Here is a 22,667-nt window from a genome sequence, read left to right as displayed (position 1 = left end):
AACAAATTAGTTTTGTTATTTTTTTATCAGAGAAATACTATTAATTTTTTTTTATTTTTAATCCTTATTTTAAATTAAAATTGGTATGAGTGGATCGAAATAAAACTATATTTAAACTTTTTTAATCAGGTTGATGTATTTTACCAATATAAGATGGTGTAAATGGATTATCATAAATCATAAATTTAGAATATTCTTTCTGAGAAATTACTATAATTAATTTAATTATATTTGATAGAATTCTTTTAAAGATTTTTTTAAAATATTTTCTGGTGTTATTATTTCAACAAGAAGATTTTAAAATATATTATTTTTACCTATAAAAAATTTAAAAGAACGTAGAATATTTAATATTCTTTCTGAGAAATTAGTATAATTAATTTAATTATATTTGATAGAGTTCGGTTTTTAAAATATTTTCAGCTGTTAATTTAACAGAATTAGATGACAATATTAAATGAACATATAATTTACACATTAAAATATTTATCTTGAATATTAGATAACCCAAATATTTATCTACTTCACTGTTATAATGTTTTATAAAGATAAATATTTAAATTTCATGTATAATATCTTTTATCTATCAAATTATCTTGATCTAATAATAATATGAAATTAGTTTAGGCTGAAAATATTTTGTAGTTAAATGAGATGAGTATATATTTTGTACTAGACATGAAACACAAAAAGCTTAGCCAAGTTTAAAGGTTCATGTGTCAGTGGATGGCTCTGTTCTCTTTTCGAGAAATCCTTTGAGATCGATTTGAAGTCTTGAACTCATCTCAAAACTAATTATCCAGAGAGTCATCTTGCTTGCAGCAGAGAAGCACAACAACTTCATTCCCAGAAACAAAAATAATAAAAGTTAAAAAAAATGTCTTGGTTCTTCAAGTCCAACCACCCTCACCCGGAATCTTCTCAACTCAACGACCGCACCGTTACCCAATCCTCTTCTCCGCCGCTTCCCGCCGCCGATCGCCACGGCGTCAAGGAAGACATATCGCATATTTTCCGCGGCGTGGCCAACTTCCTCGCTCCGCCGCCGTCCTCGTCTTCCGCTTCTTCTTCTTCTTCCTCCGCTGATTCCTCCTCCTCTTCCTCACAAGCTCTGACCGGAATCCGGAACGATCTCGTGGAAATCGGCGGAAGCTTCAAGAACTCTCTCTCGCTAATTTCCACGAACAAAGCCGTCACTGGAATCTCCAAGTTCGCTTCTCAGTTGTTGCAGTTGGAGTCTGATGAGCACCAAAGTAACGGCGACGCGGTGCCTGGAACGACGGATGATGTTGTGCGTTTCGTGAAGGAGATTTCTGTGCGTCCTCAGTGCTGGACTGAATTCCCCTTGCCGCTCCATAACGGTATTTCGAGTTTGCTTCGATTATAATACATGTTATTTGTTAATTGTTTTGATCGTGTTTATCTGTTTTTTCAATTGAATATTATCCGTGTAATATGAGAGAGTTTGTAATTTAACCGTGTGGTCGTGCAGTTTTTTGCGGTGGAGCCTCTCTGGCTAATTGGCTAGATCTCATGAGTCCGGTGGTCATTTTATAAGCTTATAATTGCTATTTTAACTAACGAGTTATTTCATTCATGCATGCATCGTACCCAAAGGAAAATTAAAATTGGTATAGCTTATGGTTTTGTGTGATTTCATAAATAAATACGAATCCTAAGTAAGTTCAGTTTAGTAGAGAAATAGAGATTGTAAGGGATGTGTGGTTTGTCATGCTTTTCTGGATAGTACTATTGTCTTTACCAAGCTTGGTAGGAATGCTTGATACATCAAATTCTATTGACAATAATCAATGCCGGTGTCCATGCTTATGGAGTATGAAGTAATAGCTAGCGATGTTTGGATTTCAAATCTATTGTTGAAAAAATTTCAGCCAATAACCTTTCGGTAGGATCAGGATATCAACAAAAACAACTCTTGAAAGTCCCTCAGATAAGTCTAGAGTATATTACATTTCCAGAACTTCTGTGCTTTGCAGGGTAATAATGGTAGCTGAGATGAGCTTACAGTCAATTAAAAAAACTATACGAGGATAAATGGGATGTCAATTAAAATAGTTTATATTTGTCCTTTTGAGTGTTTTACAACATTTGCTACTTCAGAAAATTGAATATTAATTACTAGTTTTTCAGTAATACCGACATTTACTTTAATCTCATAACATCTACCTTCCTAGGATAGTTTGTCAAAGAAAGTTACTTTATATAATAATTAGTACAATAATTTCTAATTGATCTGTGTTATCTTAAAAGAAGTAATATGGTCGCATGGAATATTGAAGCCGTGAATTGCAATGATAATTTTATGGCCATTTTCTTCATTATATTTTGCAGTGGATCTACTTGTTATTTACCTGATAAGCTCATAAGTCACATGGTTAATATGGAAGGTTCTCATGATTTTTAGAAAGAATGGAAGCTTTATCTCACTCATTTTGTGAAAATTCTTACTTTTGCTTGTTTACATATTTGATGTGGTGTGATGAAGTTATCATGAAGATGTTGCTGCTGTGTTTTATGTACTGTTTATTTATCAAATATTGGAGGCATGTCATCTGAGTTTCGTGTTGCTTTAATTTTTTTCCTATATTTTAATTAACCTCTTAAGTACGTTGAGGGTGATGAGTTCAACGACTCCTTCGGCATTTCTGATTTCTGATCTTGCAGAAACTTTGTAACGATGCTAGTTCACACTCCCAGTCATTACAAAATCCAAACACTTGTGTCCTGCTCCGAATATCTCTTTTTTAAGTCTAGCAAATGTTCTTTTAGTAAAAGTGGTTTTTGAATTTTTTATTTTTGAGATAGCATGAGTCCGAGAAACCAAAACCACTCATTTTCCTTTATTTATTCTACCGAATTTATATTGAGATTGGTGGAACTTAATACTGAAATTTGACTTGTTGCAGCAGATTTTAGCATGTCCAATTCTCAGAGAGAACATGCATTGGCTATGGAACGGCTGGTTCCTGAATTGGTTGCACTAAGACTGAATCTTTGCAGTTACATGAACGTGGAGAAATTTTGGATGATCTATTTTTTGCTAATACTTCCAAGACTAAATCAGCATGGTTATGAGTGCTTATCGACCCCCAAGGCAAGCCGTTTTTACCCAACATTGCCTTATTGAAGTTCCCTTATAACTTGTATTTATGTGAATTATTTATGCATGCTAGTTAGATCAGTCACTATACTCTAGGAAACCATGTTATTTTTGAATTACAGAGCACTAATACAAGCTATACATTATTCTATTTCTATATGCTTAATTGAATTGATGCTCTAGTTTCTCGTCACCCCAGCCCCACCCCCCTTTGATTATACAGCTTGTATATGATACATTAGTGAATAGCATACCACTATCTGCTGCCAGTCTCACCTTGGTCTGGTAATATTTTTGATAAATTATATGTCTTGCCGTGAAGTTTTAGCATCTGTCTTTGTTTATTTTATGACTTTCTCTCCAGATGTGTTGGTTCTATAAAACAAATTTCAGATTGTCGTTTATTGCACGCAACAACTATGTGATTGAAGATAATGTCATAGATAATTCTCTCTTTTATTCTTTGTACAAGTTTGGGTAACAACAATCTCTAAGTGATCGCTATATCATGTTTTCCCGTTTTTCTTTTTGTAGATTGTTGACGCAAGAGATGTGCTTCTCCGGAAACTTGGAGAGGGGAAGAATTTGCAAGCTGAAGAAAGTGAAAAACCTGGGACTGTGGATTCACATCAAGAAGTTAGGGAGAACTGTGAAAGAGAAAGTATCTCATTTGAACAAGACCAGGTTTTGACTGAGGTCACAAATGCAGTGGAGGGTTTAGAAGTTGATGACACGGTTAGTACTGAAAAATGGTTAGAAGATACCGATATTGATGCTAGTTCATTTGCTTCCTGTACAAAACTTCAACAGGAAGAGGATGTGTCATTCAGTGACCTAGAGGATGATGGGAGTTATAGCTCCGATAAATTATCAAGCCACAGGGAGACGCAGGACATCAGGGGTTCATCCCCTGAAGGTGCTACTAGTGACTGGGTTCGGCTGCATGAAAGTTCTCTGAGAGATGTCAGGAAGAAGGTTATTCGTTTAAAAGGTAAGGATTCAGAAGATGAGTCAAATGATTGGCTCTCAGTTGATGATTTTAATTAGTTAGGCTTTCCTTGATTCACCAACTTGTAAAGGTTCAATATTTTTCATTTCTCAATGGCTCTGTATTTAGGGGTACCATTATATAAATTAAACTATTTACTTTCTTATTCACACGTGCATATTTCTTCTCTGTACAAGGCTAAGACTATTGTGCATTTGGTAAAACATCGTTCATTTGTTGAAAGTGTACAATGCAAACAAATCAAAGATTTCAAGAATAATTTTAACTTGGAAGTTTCTGTTAGTTGATCAGTAACACAGAACGTTGACGTCAAACCGTTCATAGAAAAGGTCTTTGGATTTAATTGCGATGAGTGTTATTTTTTTTCAAATACTCTGTCGTTATAAAGAGTTTAGATGTCAGAGAATTAATTCTTTAACGTATGATTGAATAATACAGTAAAAATGTATGGTGAAAGAAAGTACACTAAAATGAATTTTACCAAGAAAATGACGACTTGCTTGAGTTTAGTGATTAGGGAGTTATTGCAGTTTAAGCCATGTTGTCTGTACTTGAAGTGTTTTATTTTCTACTTATGGAGTCTCTCACCATACCAAGACACAGATAGAGAGAAAAGTAGAGAGAAAGCAATAATAGCATATTGGAAGTTGTAAAATACACATCTACGCAGATCTGAAGCATAAAGAATGGGGTTTGGTTTGAGTGTGGTAGATTGCTTAAATAGAAAGGCCACTACAGAGAAACATTATGGGAAATGTGGCCCCAACAAAATCCAAAGAAGGATGCCCCCCTACAGATGAGAGTTACTGTTCTTGATTGAGTTTATTTATAACTTTAAAAGAGTCAATGCTTCCCAAAACCAAGGCTTCTTCATTCTTCCTAAAGAACAAACCAGATGCATTTTTTAAATTCGAGTTTGGTGCCCTACATCTTTTTCCCAAATTTGACCTATTACCCCTTAACTCCGATTTTCGTTTATTTGTAAGCTTGGCATCTATAATTCATTGACTAATTCATGTCGTCTACTCGATACATTAATGTAATTATTAAAGTACAAATCTCATTAGACAATCTATCATGTCATAATGATATCTTTATACTTCTATTTAAGTATTAGTGACTTGTATCATCAACTTAGTCTATAAAAATTCTATCAACTCTTCACCATGATTTGTCAATTTAACTTAAGTATGATTAAAACCTATATATCTCTCCAACAATCCTTAACTTAATTAGTACACCACATCTTAACATGTCAATGGTACTTCTTTAATAACTACTAACACATACATAACATACACATCAAAGTACCATTTAGGTACGTAATTATTCACACCATCATCAACAAAATATCAATTCATTAATTGAACTCAATAATTACAATATTATTCTCTATAATATAAATCATGTCTTACATTATCCAATACATAGTACACATATCAATGTTAAATCTCCGTATAAAAGCAAACATATATTGCTTAACTGACACGTTTTTTCTTAAGCAGAATCAAAGGACATTTACATTGACATGATTTTTGTTTAAGTGAAAACTCACCATCACCTTTTAATGATATTATGGTCATTTCAACTAAATTCTATCGAAAAAGAATTGTTTGACAATTTTTTGTTTGAGAAAAATAATGTGAAGGTATGCTTTTCAACACACATTTTCATTATAACGTATGTATAAGTGCATTCTTACTAAATATTACTATTTGAAACCACCAATGCAACTTAACAAAGAAATATTGTAATACCATCTCACTCTTTAAGTAACAACCCAACAATTAAATCTCCACTTCAGTTCATAAGCAGTGCATTATATTACATCTCAGACAAATATAATTCCATTTTAACGCAATCATAATTTATTCAACATTTAACGTGTAGGATTACTTTACTTCTATTAATTCAAACTCAAATTCAGACAACATTTATTCAAAATAAATATAAATATATTTATCTTAATTAACTTCCTCAGAGATGTCTTAGAATAGAAAATTATCTACTAAACTACTCTTGAAAATAATGATAACCTAGAAAAATTCAAAACATTAAAAAACAGAGAGTTGATATTGATAAAACAACCTATAAACTCACTCAATCTTATATATTAAATTGGAGGGAGAAAAAGAAATATTTAATGATACGGGGAGTGCATTCCATTTTATTGTATTCTATTTCATGTTATTTTAACCAAATCAAACCATCAAAAAGTAATGTCCGATTTATTTCCTTTAATATAAACATAACTCGAGAGATGCAATAAACGAATTATACAGACACTTAAATCCCGCTAAACAGAAAATGCACTGTTGGTACAATTATACATACATGAGAGACCTCAAGCATCATGCATACATATATGACTCAATTGTTAATCATAAAACAAAGAAAGTATCTTTTGAGTGAAATTTACTACAACAATATTCAGAAAATTTTAAAAATAATAAGATAGTCAAAATTCTTAATATCCCTTCAATCCAATATTTCATACAACTTCTTTCTATGCATCATACTATTTACTTTGTGTCCAAACAATAGTTCAAATATTTGCTTTGACTAAAGATGGTACGAGATTGTGAATAGAACTAAGTAGGGCTTAAAGCTTTGAACAACTTTGTTATTGCGATTTAGGTTCCAAAAATTTCACCCAAAGGTTATATCTTTCTTTCATAAAAATGCTACCCATATGCCTGATTTGATAGAATTAATGCAAAGGAAATTCAAAAAAGCAATTACACGAACAATCTTCAAGAGGGCAACTTGCAGAGTCATCCTTCTTTGACTGACCCTTTTTGGTTGCCTTCAGAGCTTATCTCAAGCAATTAGTCAACAAGGGACCACGGCAGAGGAAGGCGAGTATAATGTAAGATACAACGATGAATACTATGATAAGGGCAACCCTGCATCAGGAAGAGAGGCATCATAAATAACCGTGAAATCAATTATATATGGAAATTAAGGTATGAATTTATTGTACTTACGTTAACCTAACGTTGCTCCACCACAAGTTATTTTTATAACGACGGGAATGTTTTCTGAAACGAATTGAATTGTTATTCATTGCTGAAGTTTTCTCTACCAACAGTTCCAACCTCCCACCTCTCTCCAATACTTTTTCAATGTTGTCCACCATCACAGTTCTCACCTATATATTATCATGACATGGTCAATATTCAAAAACTACTTTTGAGAAGAAATTATAGAGAATGTGTATATTTAAACTTGCCTGAGTCATTTCACCTTTGAGACGGTTCAATCTATCAGCATTTGGGTCATTGGAGTAATAATCCATCTGCTGGCTCAGGATCCTTGAGAACTCATCGTTCATGGCGTAGGCAGGAGATGAAAGAATCGCACGCCCATATGTCTTCACAAATTTTTTATGAATATCTTCAAGAAATGCAAAAGGGATCATTCCTGTAGTCAAGGCGAAAACAGAAAAACATTGCTTCACGATTGGATAATCAGATTAAAACACATGTTTCAAGAAAGATGAATGAGAGGAAGCTGATTACTTCCAAATGCATCATCAGCCATGCAAAGAACAGTGAGGCCATCTGTCCTCTTGACATGAAAAACATAGCGATCATGGGAAAAGGAGACATTGCTGTCTTTGTTGTTGTCGTCCCCGACATTGATCTTGCTGAGTATCTGTTTGGCTACCACACTGGCATTACTCTGGGTGGCGCTGAACTCAGCCAGAACCACCTCTCCCCTTGCCACCATTCCATACAAAATCCCCATTGATCCTCAAAGACTTCCTTAATCTTTTTCTCAAAGGTGGAAAAGCTTTCCCAAGATTTTTTGTGTATTGGTTTTGGTTTTGGTTTAGGAGGTGCAATTACACCAACACCAAGACAAGAATGAAGAGAAAACAAAGTGGCCATTTGATTTGATCTAGAGTCCAAAAATGGGGTAAACGACATCTGGAAATTTAAAAGGAAACTCTGCCTCTACCCTTTTTCATGCCTACCATGGCTTTTTCGGTGCCACCAAAATTGCCAAAAAACATGGACAACAAAATCATAAACTTCTAACAACAATAACAATCATTTTAAAACAAAACAAATACTTATCCAATCAATATTAAACTCAATATATATTAATCGTAATTTATTCTCTTGACTTGTAAATTAAACAAAATGTTAATTTCTCTCATTCATTAAATTAATACTGCTATTTTTTCCTCCTCCCGATCCTGCCACCTTCTTTTTCGTCTTCGTTGCAAAAAATAGTGTATAGCAGAAAGCAAGTGAAGAAGCATGTGTATAGCTGGTACATGTTGAATCCAATTGCTTGAGCTATATAATGAAAGGGGACATGAATAGGGTTTCTTTATGATCTAAGGAACAGCAACACATCATGATGCATTTGGAGGGCTAAGGCAAGAGGGGACACGTACACGTTGGTTTCAAGGGTAAAAGACGAGTGTATGATTAGCAGTTATGGGCAGTAGGGTAGGGTACCCTTTCATTTAAGGACATCACATCACCTGCCTCCAGAAAGGCACCTTCATGCCCCCCCACAAAAGATATATAACCTAATATTCATTGAATGAGTGATAATAAGATTATATAGTTTTGTGGTAATCATCCATAGCAAGATCATGTCACTCCATACCTGTCAACGTTGTATTAAAACGCTTTTAAATTGTGTTGTAAAATAATCTTACATAAACAAATTCAAGACATCTTAGTTTTATTTTTTTTAACCATACAAAACATAAAGTATATTTCTTATTTATATCAAATAATATCAATTAAACTCGTCCTTTTAAAACATAGTTATTTTAGGTTCTTATTTTCTATCGTCCAATAAGGATTAATATATCAACATGTTTTTCATACAAGATTATCATTTGTTATAATATTTGTCTTAAGCATCTCTAATTTGACTTCTCTAAACATCTTTAACCTGGTTTCACACCTTGAACATCTTTGACTTGGTTCTACAATTTAAACATTTTTAGTTTGACTTCACATCTTAAGTATCTCTAGACCAGCAGCTTCAAGCTTTGAACATTTTTTATTTCACTTTGTGCCTTATGCATGTATAACTTCACTTCAACCTTCAAGAACCTTTATTTTGCTTAACATTATTAGTATCTCTAACTTAGTTCAACACCTTAAACATCTATAGGGCAGCTCCATATTGCTAATTGAGATGGCATAGAAATGAGATGAATAACGAACATCTCTAGTGCTAGTAATATAGTCTAATCAAATTTTAAATTTCTATGACTTATTTACATATGAGAGACACTTTTATTAAGTGAGAGATATTGTAAATAAGTTTTATCAACAAATAAACTTTAATATCTTTCTATTTATCTCCAATAATATCAATTATAATAACTCTCTCAATAGATTATTACTAATTATAAAGGCTCGTGAAATCCATGTAATGATATTTCTATTAAGAGAATCATTTGCATTGATATTTGTTCTTTTATATTCTATATTAATTTATTAAATTGTTTTATTAACTTGAACAAGCAGTTACAAGTTTCTTAAAAAAGTCAAAGAGAATTATGACGCTTTTAATTAGTTCACCAATCCATCAATAAATTATAAATATTAAATTATATTAAAAAAACGAAAACTGTAAATGCTCTTTTCTTTTTAGATATATTTAGAATTTAACATCATTTTATATTGTATTTAGAGTTTAATATAATTTTGAATTGAATTTTAATAGAACTTTATTGAGATTTTAATTAAAAAAATTGTAATAATTTTTTAGATTGAAGAAAAAATTTGTAATTAAATGAGTCAACCCGTTTAATCCACGAATCTGTGAGGAATCTAACCGAGTTTGAATTCTTTAGATTCACTACTAAATGAACCAAATTAAATTAATTCACTAAATAATTAATCCATAATTAACCAAACTCAATGGTCCATTTTAATAACTTTAACTAAAATTCGAAGTTGAATCTCACTAAAGATGCTCCAACGACTTTTGATGTTCTTATCTTACCTCAATTAAAAATCTTCAGTCAAGTAAACAAAAATTAAAAAAAAAAAAAAAAGTTTCACTTTAAAATTTGTATCACTTATAAAAGAACGTGATCAACTTTCAAATATTGACGTATAACTAAAAGTAAAGGAGTTTAGGCACCAATTTAAGATTAATCATGTTATTAGTGTAAACAAATTCCTGTCTTCAAACTTTTTCTTTTAAGTAGAATTTATTATTAATATTTGAAATTTTTTATGAACTAGAAATAATGTTAATTTAAAAGATATATATATATATATATATATATATATATATATATATATATATATAAATAAAGTATAAATCTTAATTTATAAATAACTTTTATAAGATTAAATTTAATTAAAATTCTACTTTTTAACATTGTATTATAATTATTATTTAGAATTTATCATAACAACATTTATTGTTTGTTAAATATATTATTTTACTCAATGTCAGATTGGTACTAATTTTTTGAGGTTGAATTAAATTTTATACCATGTTAAGATACTGTGTTAACAAATTATTAATAGAATAAATCAATTCAGTCCCTTAAATTTTTTCTATTAAAGAAAGTAATGTTATAACTTAATTTTTAAAATTCATTATACTTAAGAAAAAAAATGAATATACATTTATGTCATTTAAAATTTTGTGATATTATTAGATAGATCAGTACCTCGGCATAACAAATTATGTATGCATGCAGTCATAATTTATTATGCTGAACCAATCGCACACATAATGAGTAATTCATCACAAATTTTTCTCCTTATCTCAGCACGCATTTCTTCCTCTTTTCCTCTTTCTTTTTTTTTTTCACCCTTTTCACTCAAACCTACAGATTATAAATATAGATATCATGATATTTATATAAATAAATAAAATATTTATACGTTATCCGTGAAAATTTGTCAAAAATACTCATTTTTTACCATTATGAATTGTATCAATAGTTGTACCATCCATTGCCATTGTTTTTGTTTATTTCAACAAGGAAGGAAATATATAAGTGGTACAAAGTATGTGGAATTTATATACAACATTCAAAAGATAAAAAACAATAAAAACCAGAAGATAATCACTACTGAGAGTCAAATATAGGTCATAAAAACCAGAAGAAGAAAAAAAACAAGTCACTTCATCCTTCCCCAGCAATTATAAAGAGTAACTGCTTCAATACCACATTCATATATTGTGAAGCGTCCATTGAGAATTACAAAAAACTGAATTTGATTTTAAACTTCCTTCAATCAATGTTGCCTTTCTCCTTGATAAAAAAAAAAACACATTCAATGTAATAGAGATGATGACATCTGAATCAATGACCCACTTTCCTCTTTCCAACCAAACGAAAAGCATAAATTAATCTCTGCAAATACAATGTTGTAATGCAAATACGAAAGAAGTGCATTGAGAGTTGGGTATAGAATTGGGCCAGGGGAACCTCTGTGTTCATTCAGAAGACAAGATCATATCACATACTATGGTTGTCTCAAAGAAGATGAGATACCTTTCCTTAGTGGGGCCATATAATTCAGATATATATATATATATGCCAAATATATACACCCATTCTATTCATAAACTTCACTCTAACATTTTTCCTCATGACACTTGCAGATCAATAATTTTCATCGAAAAATATAATATTATATTAATCATCTCTTACTCACACCCACTTGCACCCCATCCCCATCTGTCTATATACGTTGTTAATTTTTACGAAGATAAATTTCACCAAAAAATCAAAAATCAATTTTGGCTGTACTTAACCCAATTGCATGCATGGTCATTGGTTACCATCGAATCGATTTCACACTCTGTACACGGCAGTACGTAGGCTCACTCTCAAACCATTAGTTTCGGGGAAAACACCACAGCCACTAGTTTTTGCTGCAAATTTAGCATTTTTATATTTTTATATTACTCTTCTGACTACGGTTGGTCTTTGACATCACAGACGACAAATGCCAATTAATATGTATTAAATTCAATGTCTTTCTTCTGTCAGTGAGTGCTCAGAAAACAAATTTAGATTCTGTAGACGGTCAGAAAACTTTCAACATCTTACTTCATTTTCAGATCAAATTAATTACACCCCCCTGCATTTGCCTAATATAGCAGGTATTTTAGATAGTGCAGAAATGAGTTAGATAGAGCAAGCAAGATGTGTACCAAAAAGTCTGCATAAATTGATAGAGTTTAGCTGGTTTAACTTCACTTTATAGCTTAATAAAAGTGGTGAATCACTGTTTACACTTATTTTTTCTTTTTCCTGTCATGTCAAGATATATCGATGAGCCACTAATCATGCTTAAGTATAGTAAGTTTGTCGTTAATTATTGAGACAGATTTTCACAGACAGATTTATGGATGGTTGGTGTAAGACAGAGGAGGTGTATAACAGAGAGAAAATAGGGTGACAAGAGAGAGAGATGACAGCAAAGGAAAGAAAGATGGTTCACGGATGCAGAAGGTTACAAAAACTAAAAGCTTTTAGAAGGAGCGAATCCCATCACGGACAGGCAAAGAGCAGCATCGCACATCCCTATCAGGGACATGCTGCTATCTCTCTCTCTTCATCTCAATGATCATTTTCTTTCTCAATTCATTCCAATCTTTTAACCACTCTTCTCACATGGCTGCCAAGCTGTTCTGTTTCCCATCCATCCATCTGCAATCCTCCATTGTCATTCAACACTCAAAAACAAAGGTTAGGTAAAAGTCAAGATAAATTTACGATATTCATCTCACTCTAAATTTCATTTTACAAATATATTTTATAGAGTGAAATTGAACTTATTAATATAATATTAAAGTCATGTATTACAATTTATATTAATGAAATTTTTACAAATTGAATTTAGTTTAAAATTCACTCATTAATTTTATATAAAGGAATAACAAAAAGTAGAAAAACACAAGTGACAAGTGTTACAAGCTAAATTTAATATAGAGCAATGTTTCAACTTTTTATATATGTAACAAGCGTTTATATATAATATTTCTCTTGTCTATATTCAAACAAAATAGTGAAACTGAAAAACTATTTGTTTTCCTATTATTTTTTAATTTACATGACATTCACTAACCTGGTAATGTTTTAGTATTAATGGAATTGTACATTTCTACTTGCTTTTTCATTGATCAAGTATGTTTATATCATGTTTTTGGGAAAAAAATGAATAAAGAAGATAGTGATTCAATCGGGTGCTTTGTTTTTCAAGAAACAAAACCAAAATAAAAAAAGATAAATGGATTAGTTTTTTCTTTTATCAATGATATTTGTTATTATGTTATAAGTGGGGATTTTTTCAAGTAATTCATTTTCCCTCGGGTAAAATTTTAAGTTTTAATTTTATTTGTGTGTGTGTTTTTTTATCAGCATTATGTATGTGTGATTTACTATCTCGAACTGAATAAAGGATAAACTATTTGAGTTCAACAAAATAAAAGCAAGATTATTAATTTCAATCATTGATAAAAAAAAAAGGGGGCTATTGTTGGTATCTTAATGCATTTAAAATTTATAATACATACATATATAGCTTTAATTACTAACTTTTTTAATCAATAATTAAAATTAGATTTTTTCTGGATCACTACTTTGAGAGAAATGGAGTTCTTGAATAATTGTCTCTCCTTATATAAATTCACATCCTTGTCGGCAGACATTTTCGAAGAGAAAAACTTACTAAGTGAGAACCCAAAATTTGTGGGCAGAGCTCAAAACGTGATTAATTAGTAAATATATTTTTTTCCCTCTTTGCTATTTACTTAAACCACAAAGCTGATTAGTCAATTTCAATTTTGTTATATTTGGTTTAGGACAAAACAAAATATCTAAGAACATAAATAGTATAATTTTTTGCTATTAAAATATTTTGAAAATCAAAATTCCTCAATTACAAAACATCTAAAACATAAAATAATTTTACTTTCTTCTTTTTAATATTCTCCTCTTCTTCTTTAGCAATCATTTTTTAAACTGTGTACAAAACTGTGATGTTTATTGGTTACTTCATTCATTCTTAAGGTTTTTGTATTAAAAGGGGTTGCATGTGGAAGCTTAGTTATAAAAGGACTGTGTAAGACAAGTTGGATTTTAGCTATAAAAGGATTGGGATGAAAGTTACAGCACAAACTATATGCTTCTATACCTTCATTTTCTCTTCTCTTCTGCTTAATTTGTTCATCAGTTAAAAATGAATAGCTCTGTAACCTTTTGAATTCGTCATATACATACCTATCTCTGCCTGTCAGCTATACTTCTCTCTCTATTCAACAACTTGAAATTTATTTTGTTAAATAAAGGTAGAAAACAACGATGGATCAGCATGCATGTGACAACTGCTGACCCTTTTATAGCATTTAACTTGGTCATATATATATATATATATATATATATATATATATATATATATATATATATATATATATATATATATATATATATATATATATATATATATATATATATATATATATATGCATCAGAAACTTCCACGACTCGCTGTCTCTTCAGAATGTGTACCCAATTAACTTTATTCCTGAGCTGTGGATTTGTGAGTGTGTGCTCATTGGTGGCTTTAGCATATCTATTCATCCATCCTTCATAGGATGCTTTTTCAAGATTAAAATAATAGGTATATATATATTAAGATAAGGTTTTGTGGTACTTTGATAGAAAAAGTGATATGATGAAATACAAAAATATGCAGGCTAACACATACAAATATAACGAATGCAATTGCATATGCAGCTTGCTAAGTTGGCAATTGAGGTTTCACTTTCAGTTCAAGACCACACTGTACTCTCTTCCCAAAACTCCTGAAAGTTTAAGAGCTCTTCTCTGTACTTGTCACATTGTCTTGCCCTAAAAACACAGTCTTAAAATGTTTATGTTTATCAAAAGAGGTTATGAATGAAGAAACTTGTCAGACATTTCTTAGTGGAGTAATATAGATGATGAAATCTTTACAGTTTAAAAAATTATTAAACAAATAATTAAGTTGTGAAGAATCATCTCAACAATACTTGATAACGTTCAACCATGACAGAATTACCACAGTTATGGTGCTCTTCATTTACAACATGGATGAATACAAAATTAGTAAAAAGAATAATAATAAAAGAAAAAAAAAACTACGTGAATGTGACACATCCCATGCAGTGTTCTTCACCTCCTCAAGGCTTTTTCCTGTCACCGTCACTTTGAATCGCAGCTTTGTATGATTAATGCGCATGTGAATTGTGCTATATAAAACAAATAAAAGTTTTATAAATAAACTTACCTTTTCTACCAAAGTATTGTGTATTGGTGCTAATGGGAAAGAAACAGTGTTCAGGAAAATAATAACGAACTCCAACTAACTATTATCATTACCAGTGAAAGTCTTATTTACCGTTGGCGGTTGTACAATATAAGATAGCATTTGAATTTGAAAGTAAAATTGGCAAATGAATCAAATGTCTTTGTCCAATTATTTAATTTGAAAAGGTCCACACAAAAATAATGACATTGAAAATAATATTTTAAGTAACAAATATACTTAAAAAATTTGAGAATTTACTTAGATAACAAATACTTAAACAATGCAAAATGCGAAAACATTTCTTGCACCCACCGATTCCAAAACACTCTTTTAGTACACAACGAAGCTCAACCTACAATGTTCTAGTGTTTTCTTTACCAGATGTTTAATAAGATTAGAGCGAAATCATTAGAAATGGTTTCTTTTATTATTAAGTATTGGAAATTATTTCTAAAATAGCAAATAATTAATTAAATAACAACATATATAATTAAGAAGCTCTAAACCTAAGATTTTTTCTTTGGCTAAGTGAAAAACATGGTCCGCATTACCCATTTTCTTACAATATTGTAATTGTTTCTGAAACTCCATTTTTTCACTCTTCATAATCGCTACTTCAACTCCTCCGCCATTTATGCAGAGAGACAACATTTCTTTTCTTTAAAGGGCAAAACAGATTTTTCCATATGGACTATTTTAGACAAATTATGTTATTTATTAAAATGACAAAAACATGGAATATGTAAAAAATAGATTATTCTATTTCGAATCGTAATCATAACATGTATACAAGGGTGAAATTCTAATAGGTTATGTGACTATTCTGTCGGTTATAGTTAATTGAGGTAAACATGAGTTTTTTAATATGTAATTTCTTTTTGGATTATAAATTTGTTTGACGAAAAAAAAATATAGCAGTCAAGAATAATAAACTAATATTTTTAATCATTTTAAATATTAAAATGTCTATTTTAATCTAAATTGCCTAATATCCTACAAAATACAAAACCTAATATATCGAACACAACAGTATTAGACTCACATCTCCAGAAAACAAAACCACCAAAAAAATCAATCATTTGTGACTCAAAAATAAGAAAACAAATAGGAATCAATTGTTATGGTAAAAATTTTAATTTATTTTTTATTACCTTTATACATTAATTGGTAAATGAACTAGAATAAAAATTTAATTTAAAAAAAATAATAATAATGTTTTTATTTAAAAAATAAATATAATAATACAATAAAGAGATCGATCTACTAATACAAAATAAAAAAATAAAGTTAAAGTCTAAAATAATAGCAAAATATCATATCTAAAATAAGAAATATAGCATCATAAATCCTAGCTATTGTATGTATCCTATAAAAAACATTTTTATCTATATAAATTTTAATAAACTTTAAATTTAAAATTTTATAAAAATGAATTTGTAGATTCTTTTAATGTTCAATTTTTTATTTTTATATAATGTAGAACTTAAGTTCATATTAAAATTTTTAACAATATATATATATATATATATATATATATATATATATATATATTATTGCATCTATAAAATTCATATTTACAATAAAATTATACTTTTAGCAAATTATAGGATTTAAATATGTTATTCATATGATATATTAACTATTAGAAATAAAGAAAAGATGATATTTATAACATAATATTATAAAAATATAATTTATTGTACCATGTATATTTATAGATTTAAAAATCTATAAATATATATATATCACAGTATAATAATTTTATAATTTTTTACTCACAAATATTCACCAGAACAATCTCTCATTGATTTGTGTGTCTAAGTTAAATTTCTTCTTCAGTCTATTTTACAAAATAGTTATATCAAATAATATATATATATATATATATATATATATATATATATATATATATATATATATATATATATATATATATATATATATATATATATATATATATATATATATTAGGTAGAGGAACGAGAAAGTTTTAGTTTAGTCCTGGTTTAGTTGACTTCGTAGGGAAGGTAGGTTCCACTTCAAATGGACATGTGTTGATATCACATTGATTACATAACATAAAATAATGGATAGCATTTTTTAAAACATCCTGTTGGAGTGTGTGGGTATATATTTCATTTGTTTTACTTTTTAATTTGTAAAAACAAAAAAAACGAATGTAAAATAGGTCAGTTTGTACATCAATTATAAAATTAATATTTGTAAATACAATGAAATAATTATAATAACATGTCATGTGTTTTTTATATATAAAATAATCATATAATTTTTCATTATTAAAATTTGTGAAAGTTGTGTTGATACAACATCCAACCACTGTTTGAACATGACTAGAGTGTTTTATTCTAGTATGATAGGATGTCATGTTGGCTGGGGACTTTCAGAAAAAATGGCACAAGTTGTATTAATTGTGTGGTGATTTAAACAATAGAATAAAGTTCAAGATATTTTATAAGTTAAAGGACAAAAGTTGTAAGGAAAAAAAATATTTAATAACAAAATTTGAGAAACAATAAAACTTTTGGTGGTAAAAAATATAAATAAGTTTAAAATTTATAATTAAAACGTTATTATATTTACTAAAAGTTAATTTCATTGATACAAAATATGGTTGTTTTACAAAAAAATATATAGGTGAAGAACTGGAGAGAATTTGAAAACTTGACTTAAAAGTTAAGAATTGCTAAAGAGGAATAGACATGCTTAGCTAAAAACAATTGTATTTAATTGATAAAATACTTTATATATTTATTATTCATAAGTTAATTTGTCCATTTTTAATTATATGTTTTCACATACGTATTTTACAATTAATCTATTGGTGAAATCATGTTTGAAGTAAAATAAAATAAATTTTGGTAAATGTCATGTTTTCAATATAGTGTAATTAATGTTTTGAAGTATAATTATACAAACAGTTGAATAAATAATATAAATGTGTATTTGTTAAAATAAATAGTAAATATAAAATACTAAAAATGATAAGACAGATAAAATAACTTATCACCTATTAATATCAATATCTTAAAATATAATTCTAAAATAAATATTATATTTAAAATCTTTAAAATAAATAGTGTAGTGTAAGAACATCAAATAATAAAATAATATCCATTATTATCATTTTTTTGTGATTAAATAAAAATAAATAGAAAAAAAAACTTATATATAAAGGTAAAGATATTAATAAAATTTCATTTAGTGCCTGTAAGAAGAAAAATATTTAGAAAAATCGTATCTAGAATAGAAAACGATAAAAAACGAGTCTAGAAAATACTTTCAAATATATATATATATATATATATATATTTCATAAGTTAAAAAATTAGAATTTTGTGAAAAAGAAAAGAGTTAGAGGAAATTCCGTCGTAAAACTTACCAAGATAATGAATCCAATATAACATATATTATCAATGCGTCAAATGTGAATATATTATCATATTATGCATACAATTTTACAATATTTGGTTAGACAACGATCATTTATATAAAGATAATATGAACTATTAATATCTTTTGATTGATAACATTTTAATTTTATCTTACATGAACTTTTTTTTACAATAGTATTTTGACACCAAAAATTATTTTAGTCTCATTTAATATAATCCTTTATTACATTTTTTTCTCTTTTTTTAAAATATAAAAAATTATGTTTATTAGTACCATTTTATCATTATAAAATTATAAAGAGCTGTCATTTGTTTTGTATATATTGAGTTCATTATCTTGAAATTTGTATAAGTGGTACAACGAGACAGTACTTCTGGACGACAATAAGAAAAAGTAAATTTAGATCATACAATAATATACCAAGAGTTTTAAATTATAAACTTTTAAAAACCTCACTTAATTAGTATACATATTTTAATCTTAATCGTGTTAAAAAATTAATAGTCAATTTTTATTTCTTAATATTTAAGAAAAGTTATTTTTTAGAAAATGTACGTGTCATCATGAAAATATGAAACGTATACCAAATGACAGACAATTTTTGCATGAGAAATAAAATGAAAGTTGAGTTAAAATTTTGTAATATTGGAAGTTTTATATTAATTAAAAATAAAGTTAATTTATAATATAAAAATAAATTGTGTAAATCTTCTTATAACTAATTTTATAAATCTGATTTAAATTTAAAATTCAGTTATTAATATATATTAAAAGTCATTGCTTTAACATGAGACTAAGAAAAACATGATTTGTTTGTAAAAAGTGATATTCGAGATTCATTCGTGACTAGCAACACTAAAAAATAATAGGTGTCGTAATAAGTCCAAAACAATAAAATTTCGTTAGTGAACATTATTTTTCCATGGGATGTCTAATGAGCAAAAGTTTATTAGTAATAATACAATCAATAAATATATGTAGATAATTTCAGTATTTCTTTTCTAATGCAGTGTGTGATGAAATATTATATATTTGTCTCAGTTTTATACAATAGAAAAAGGTGTTCTGGATTCCTGATATAATGATGAGATTTAAAAATTGTTATAGAATGAAGAGTTTGATGATTGGGATATTATTGTAGGAGTGAGATTGGATTATCTTAAACATGAAGTCAGAAGGAGTATTAAGAAAAAGATAATAATAATGTTGGTTAGGAAATATTTGACGTTAACGGGAAGAAAAGGAAGATGAAGAAGGTACGGTTTTGGCTAAGCTTGATAACATAAACTTGTACTTTGAGGGAGTTTACAGTGAGTTTCCTTTTGGCTCACGGCCACGCTTGAGTGAACAGTCACAGGAACTGGAACCAGGGTTAAGTCTGTGCAGGATGAAGTACCCTAGTTCTGCCACATGCCAACTTAAATTTTTGGGAACTCATTCTATGTTAATCATGGTGTGTATGTGTGTTGTAAGGTGTGCCAGCTTGCAAAACTTGGCAGCTGCCTTTTGAGCGTAGCTAGCCCCATCTTCACGTGATCTGCTCTTAGCCTCTTTTGTTTGCTTCTCCTTGTTTCTCTTCTTATATATCACCATCTTCCTTCTTCTGCATTCTCCACTTCTCTCTCTCTCTTTCTTTCTTTCTTTCTAACCATGGAGTCCTCAAAGATCTATGCTTATCTCTTCCTTTGCATGCTCTTCATCTCCTCTGCCACTCCCATTCTAGGCTGTGGCTACTGTGGGAAACCCAAGAAGCAAAAGCCAAGTAGAAAACCAAAGACCACACCTATTGTTAAGCCCCCAGTCACCCTCCCTCCCATTGTCGTTCCACCAATCACTGTGCCTCCCGTCATCGTTCCTCCCGTCATCACCCCTCCCAGTCTGAAGCCACCCGTTTCACTCCCTATTCCACCAATATTGAATCCCCCAGTGATTCTCCCACCCGTGCTTAACCCACCAACCACTCCGGCGAAGGGAGGGAACAGTCCATGCCCGCCACCCAAGTCTCCGGCGCAGGCTACGTGCCCCATTGACACTCTGAAACTGGGTTCCTGTGTGGATCTGCTTGGGGGGTTGATTCACATTGGTGTGGGAGACCCGGCTGCCAACCAGTGCTGTCCAGTGCTTCAAGGACTGGTTGAGGTTGAAGCTGCAGCGTGCCTTTGCACCACTCTTAAGCTCAAGCTTCTCAACCTCAACATTTATGTCCCTCTTGCCCTTCAGCTCCTTGTGGCTTGTGGCAAGTCTCCTCCTCCTGGTTACACCTGCTCCCTCTAAACCAGTTAAGTCGATCATCATCTCATTTTCTCATCTTTATGTCCATGAGTTTTTCCTTTCGTTTTCTTTCTGCACACCAGGAAAACCAAATTTACTTCTTTATGCAAATCCTCTTCCGTTTTCTCCGAATCAACCTTTTGTTTTGAATTTTGAATTGGAAATTGAAGTTTTTTAGATTCAATCATTTAACTTCTCTTTGCAACCTTTGACCATGCAAGTATATTTCTTTTCGAAACTAATACCTTCATCACCATGCATGCTTATCTACCTTGTCTTCTATTATTTTTCTTACGATCTCTACCTCGGGAAGCTAATTGAAACACCATGCATGTTATTAAGTCTGTGACCGAGAGCATGAAGTTTTTTTTCAAAGCAATGATCATGACTGGATGTCGTTTTCTAAAGTATTATTAGAGGTTGTTGACTGTGTCATAAAAGCAAGAAAAAAGTTTCCCATAACTTCAAATCAACCAAAGTAGAAATTGTTAAATTTATCAAAAGATTAATTTCAATGCTTATGATTCCGTTTAAACAATTCAATAATGACATAAACCAGACATTCTTTTCTCCAAATTTTCCAAGCAAAGTAATAGCTTTTTAGAAAATATCACTTTTTTTTCTGTCTCTTTTTTCTTGAAGCTGCTGCTATATATGATTTATGAGCAGACTGAATAGATCACATGGAATTATGAATGGTGATTTATTTTGTATTTGGTATGAGTAAAGTAAGCATATATGGTCGCATCTTGAACCCGTGAACTTGAAAAGTTTGTCTCATTGTGTATCACGACCTATGTTTTGCAGGTGAAAGGATTGGGGAATATATGGTCAAAATCGACATGAGAGGATGTCGAAGGAACCACTCTATCTCTCATCTCTCCTGATTGGAATTGCTGTTGTTTGTTTTTCCTATTATTTGTAAAACCATTTGTTTTCTTCAATTGAGATTGTTTGCATGTATGTTTTAATCCTAGGCAAGTAGTAGTAAACATGCTTTTTTGTGACATTTTCAATTATTAATTTATATCAACTGTGTTTTGTCGAGTATATCAGTTTCGTCTTTCTTTCTATTCTTTTATAGCATTTGCTTCGATCACAATTGGGGCTGTTCAATCTAAACTCTCAAAACAAATAATAATAACCATTTACATTTTTTTGTGGACATAGATCATTTTCAGTTTTTTAGAAACTAAAAAACATTTACCCAGTGGTGTTTCATTTTATATTCGCTTTGAAAAATAAAGTTTTTACATTTATTTTATTATTATATATATATATTAAATAATAAAAATCACATTATTATAATAAAATGTATAATTGTACGGGCATGTAATTTTCCTATTCATTTAATTATAATATTTTATGCAACGTACAGACTTATAATTCCAAAATGAAGTGTTTATTTTAATCTCAATAATGTGACACTAAATTTATTACTCTTAATTTATACTTTCTACTTTCCCCTCTGTAAATAAATGGAGAATAGAATGATACATTAAGATTCCACTAACTCAGTCTGATGTGTAATTTGAAGTTTTTCTTT

At 29.8% G+C, this 22,667-nt stretch overlaps 3 protein-coding genes across 4 annotated transcripts; 2 read left to right on the top strand and 1 right to left on the bottom strand.

The window, feature by feature from the left end:
• The first annotated feature begins 678 nt into the window (after nt 1-678).
• Nucleotides 679-4,282, top strand: LOC108323047 (uncharacterized). Of its 2 annotated transcripts, none has more exons than XM_017555483.2 (3): nt 679-1,361; nt 2,931-3,115; nt 3,656-4,282. In XM_017555483.2, the coding sequence occupies exons 1-3, from the start codon at nt 878-880 to the stop codon at nt 4,166-4,168; spliced, it is 1,182 nt and encodes a 393-aa protein (XP_017410972.1). In that variant the 5' UTR covers nt 679-877; the 3' UTR covers nt 4,169-4,282. The 2 variants fall into 2 exon arrangements, with proteins under 2 accessions (XP_017410972.1, XP_017410901.1); XM_017555412.2 differs by having other exon boundaries at nt 685-1,361; nt 2,928-3,115.
• A 2,398-nt stretch (nt 4,283-6,680) lies between these two features.
• On the bottom strand, nt 6,681-8,382 carry LOC108341342 (vesicle-associated membrane protein 711). Its single transcript, XM_017579041.2, has 4 exons — nt 7,652-8,382; nt 7,363-7,553; nt 7,118-7,281; nt 6,681-7,036 (listed from the first exon to the last, which is right to left on the bottom strand). The coding sequence occupies exons 1-4, from the start codon at nt 7,878-7,880 to the stop codon at nt 6,946-6,948; spliced, it is 675 nt and encodes a 224-aa protein (XP_017434530.1). The 5' UTR covers nt 7,881-8,382; the 3' UTR covers nt 6,681-6,945.
• Nucleotides 8,383-20,446: 12,064 nt separating this feature from the next.
• On the top strand, nt 20,447-22,171 carry LOC108323947 (36.4 kDa proline-rich protein). The gene is made up of 2 exons (XM_017556773.2): nt 20,447-21,128; nt 21,929-22,171. Exon 1 carries the CDS (start codon nt 20,501-20,503, stop codon nt 21,122-21,124), a length of 624 nt encoding a protein of 207 aa, XP_017412262.1. The 5' UTR covers nt 20,447-20,500; the 3' UTR covers nt 21,125-21,128; nt 21,929-22,171.
• Nucleotides 22,172-22,667: the final 496 nt, after the last annotated feature.

Source organism: Vigna angularis, chromosome 1 (genome assembly GCF_016808095.1).
Source record: "Vigna angularis cultivar LongXiaoDou No.4 chromosome 1, ASM1680809v1, whole genome shotgun sequence".
NCBI lineage: Eukaryota > Viridiplantae > Streptophyta > Magnoliopsida > Fabales > Fabaceae > Vigna > Vigna angularis.
The sequence above is the reverse complement of the archived record's forward strand: the minus strand, read 5'-3'. Positions and strand labels throughout refer to the sequence as shown.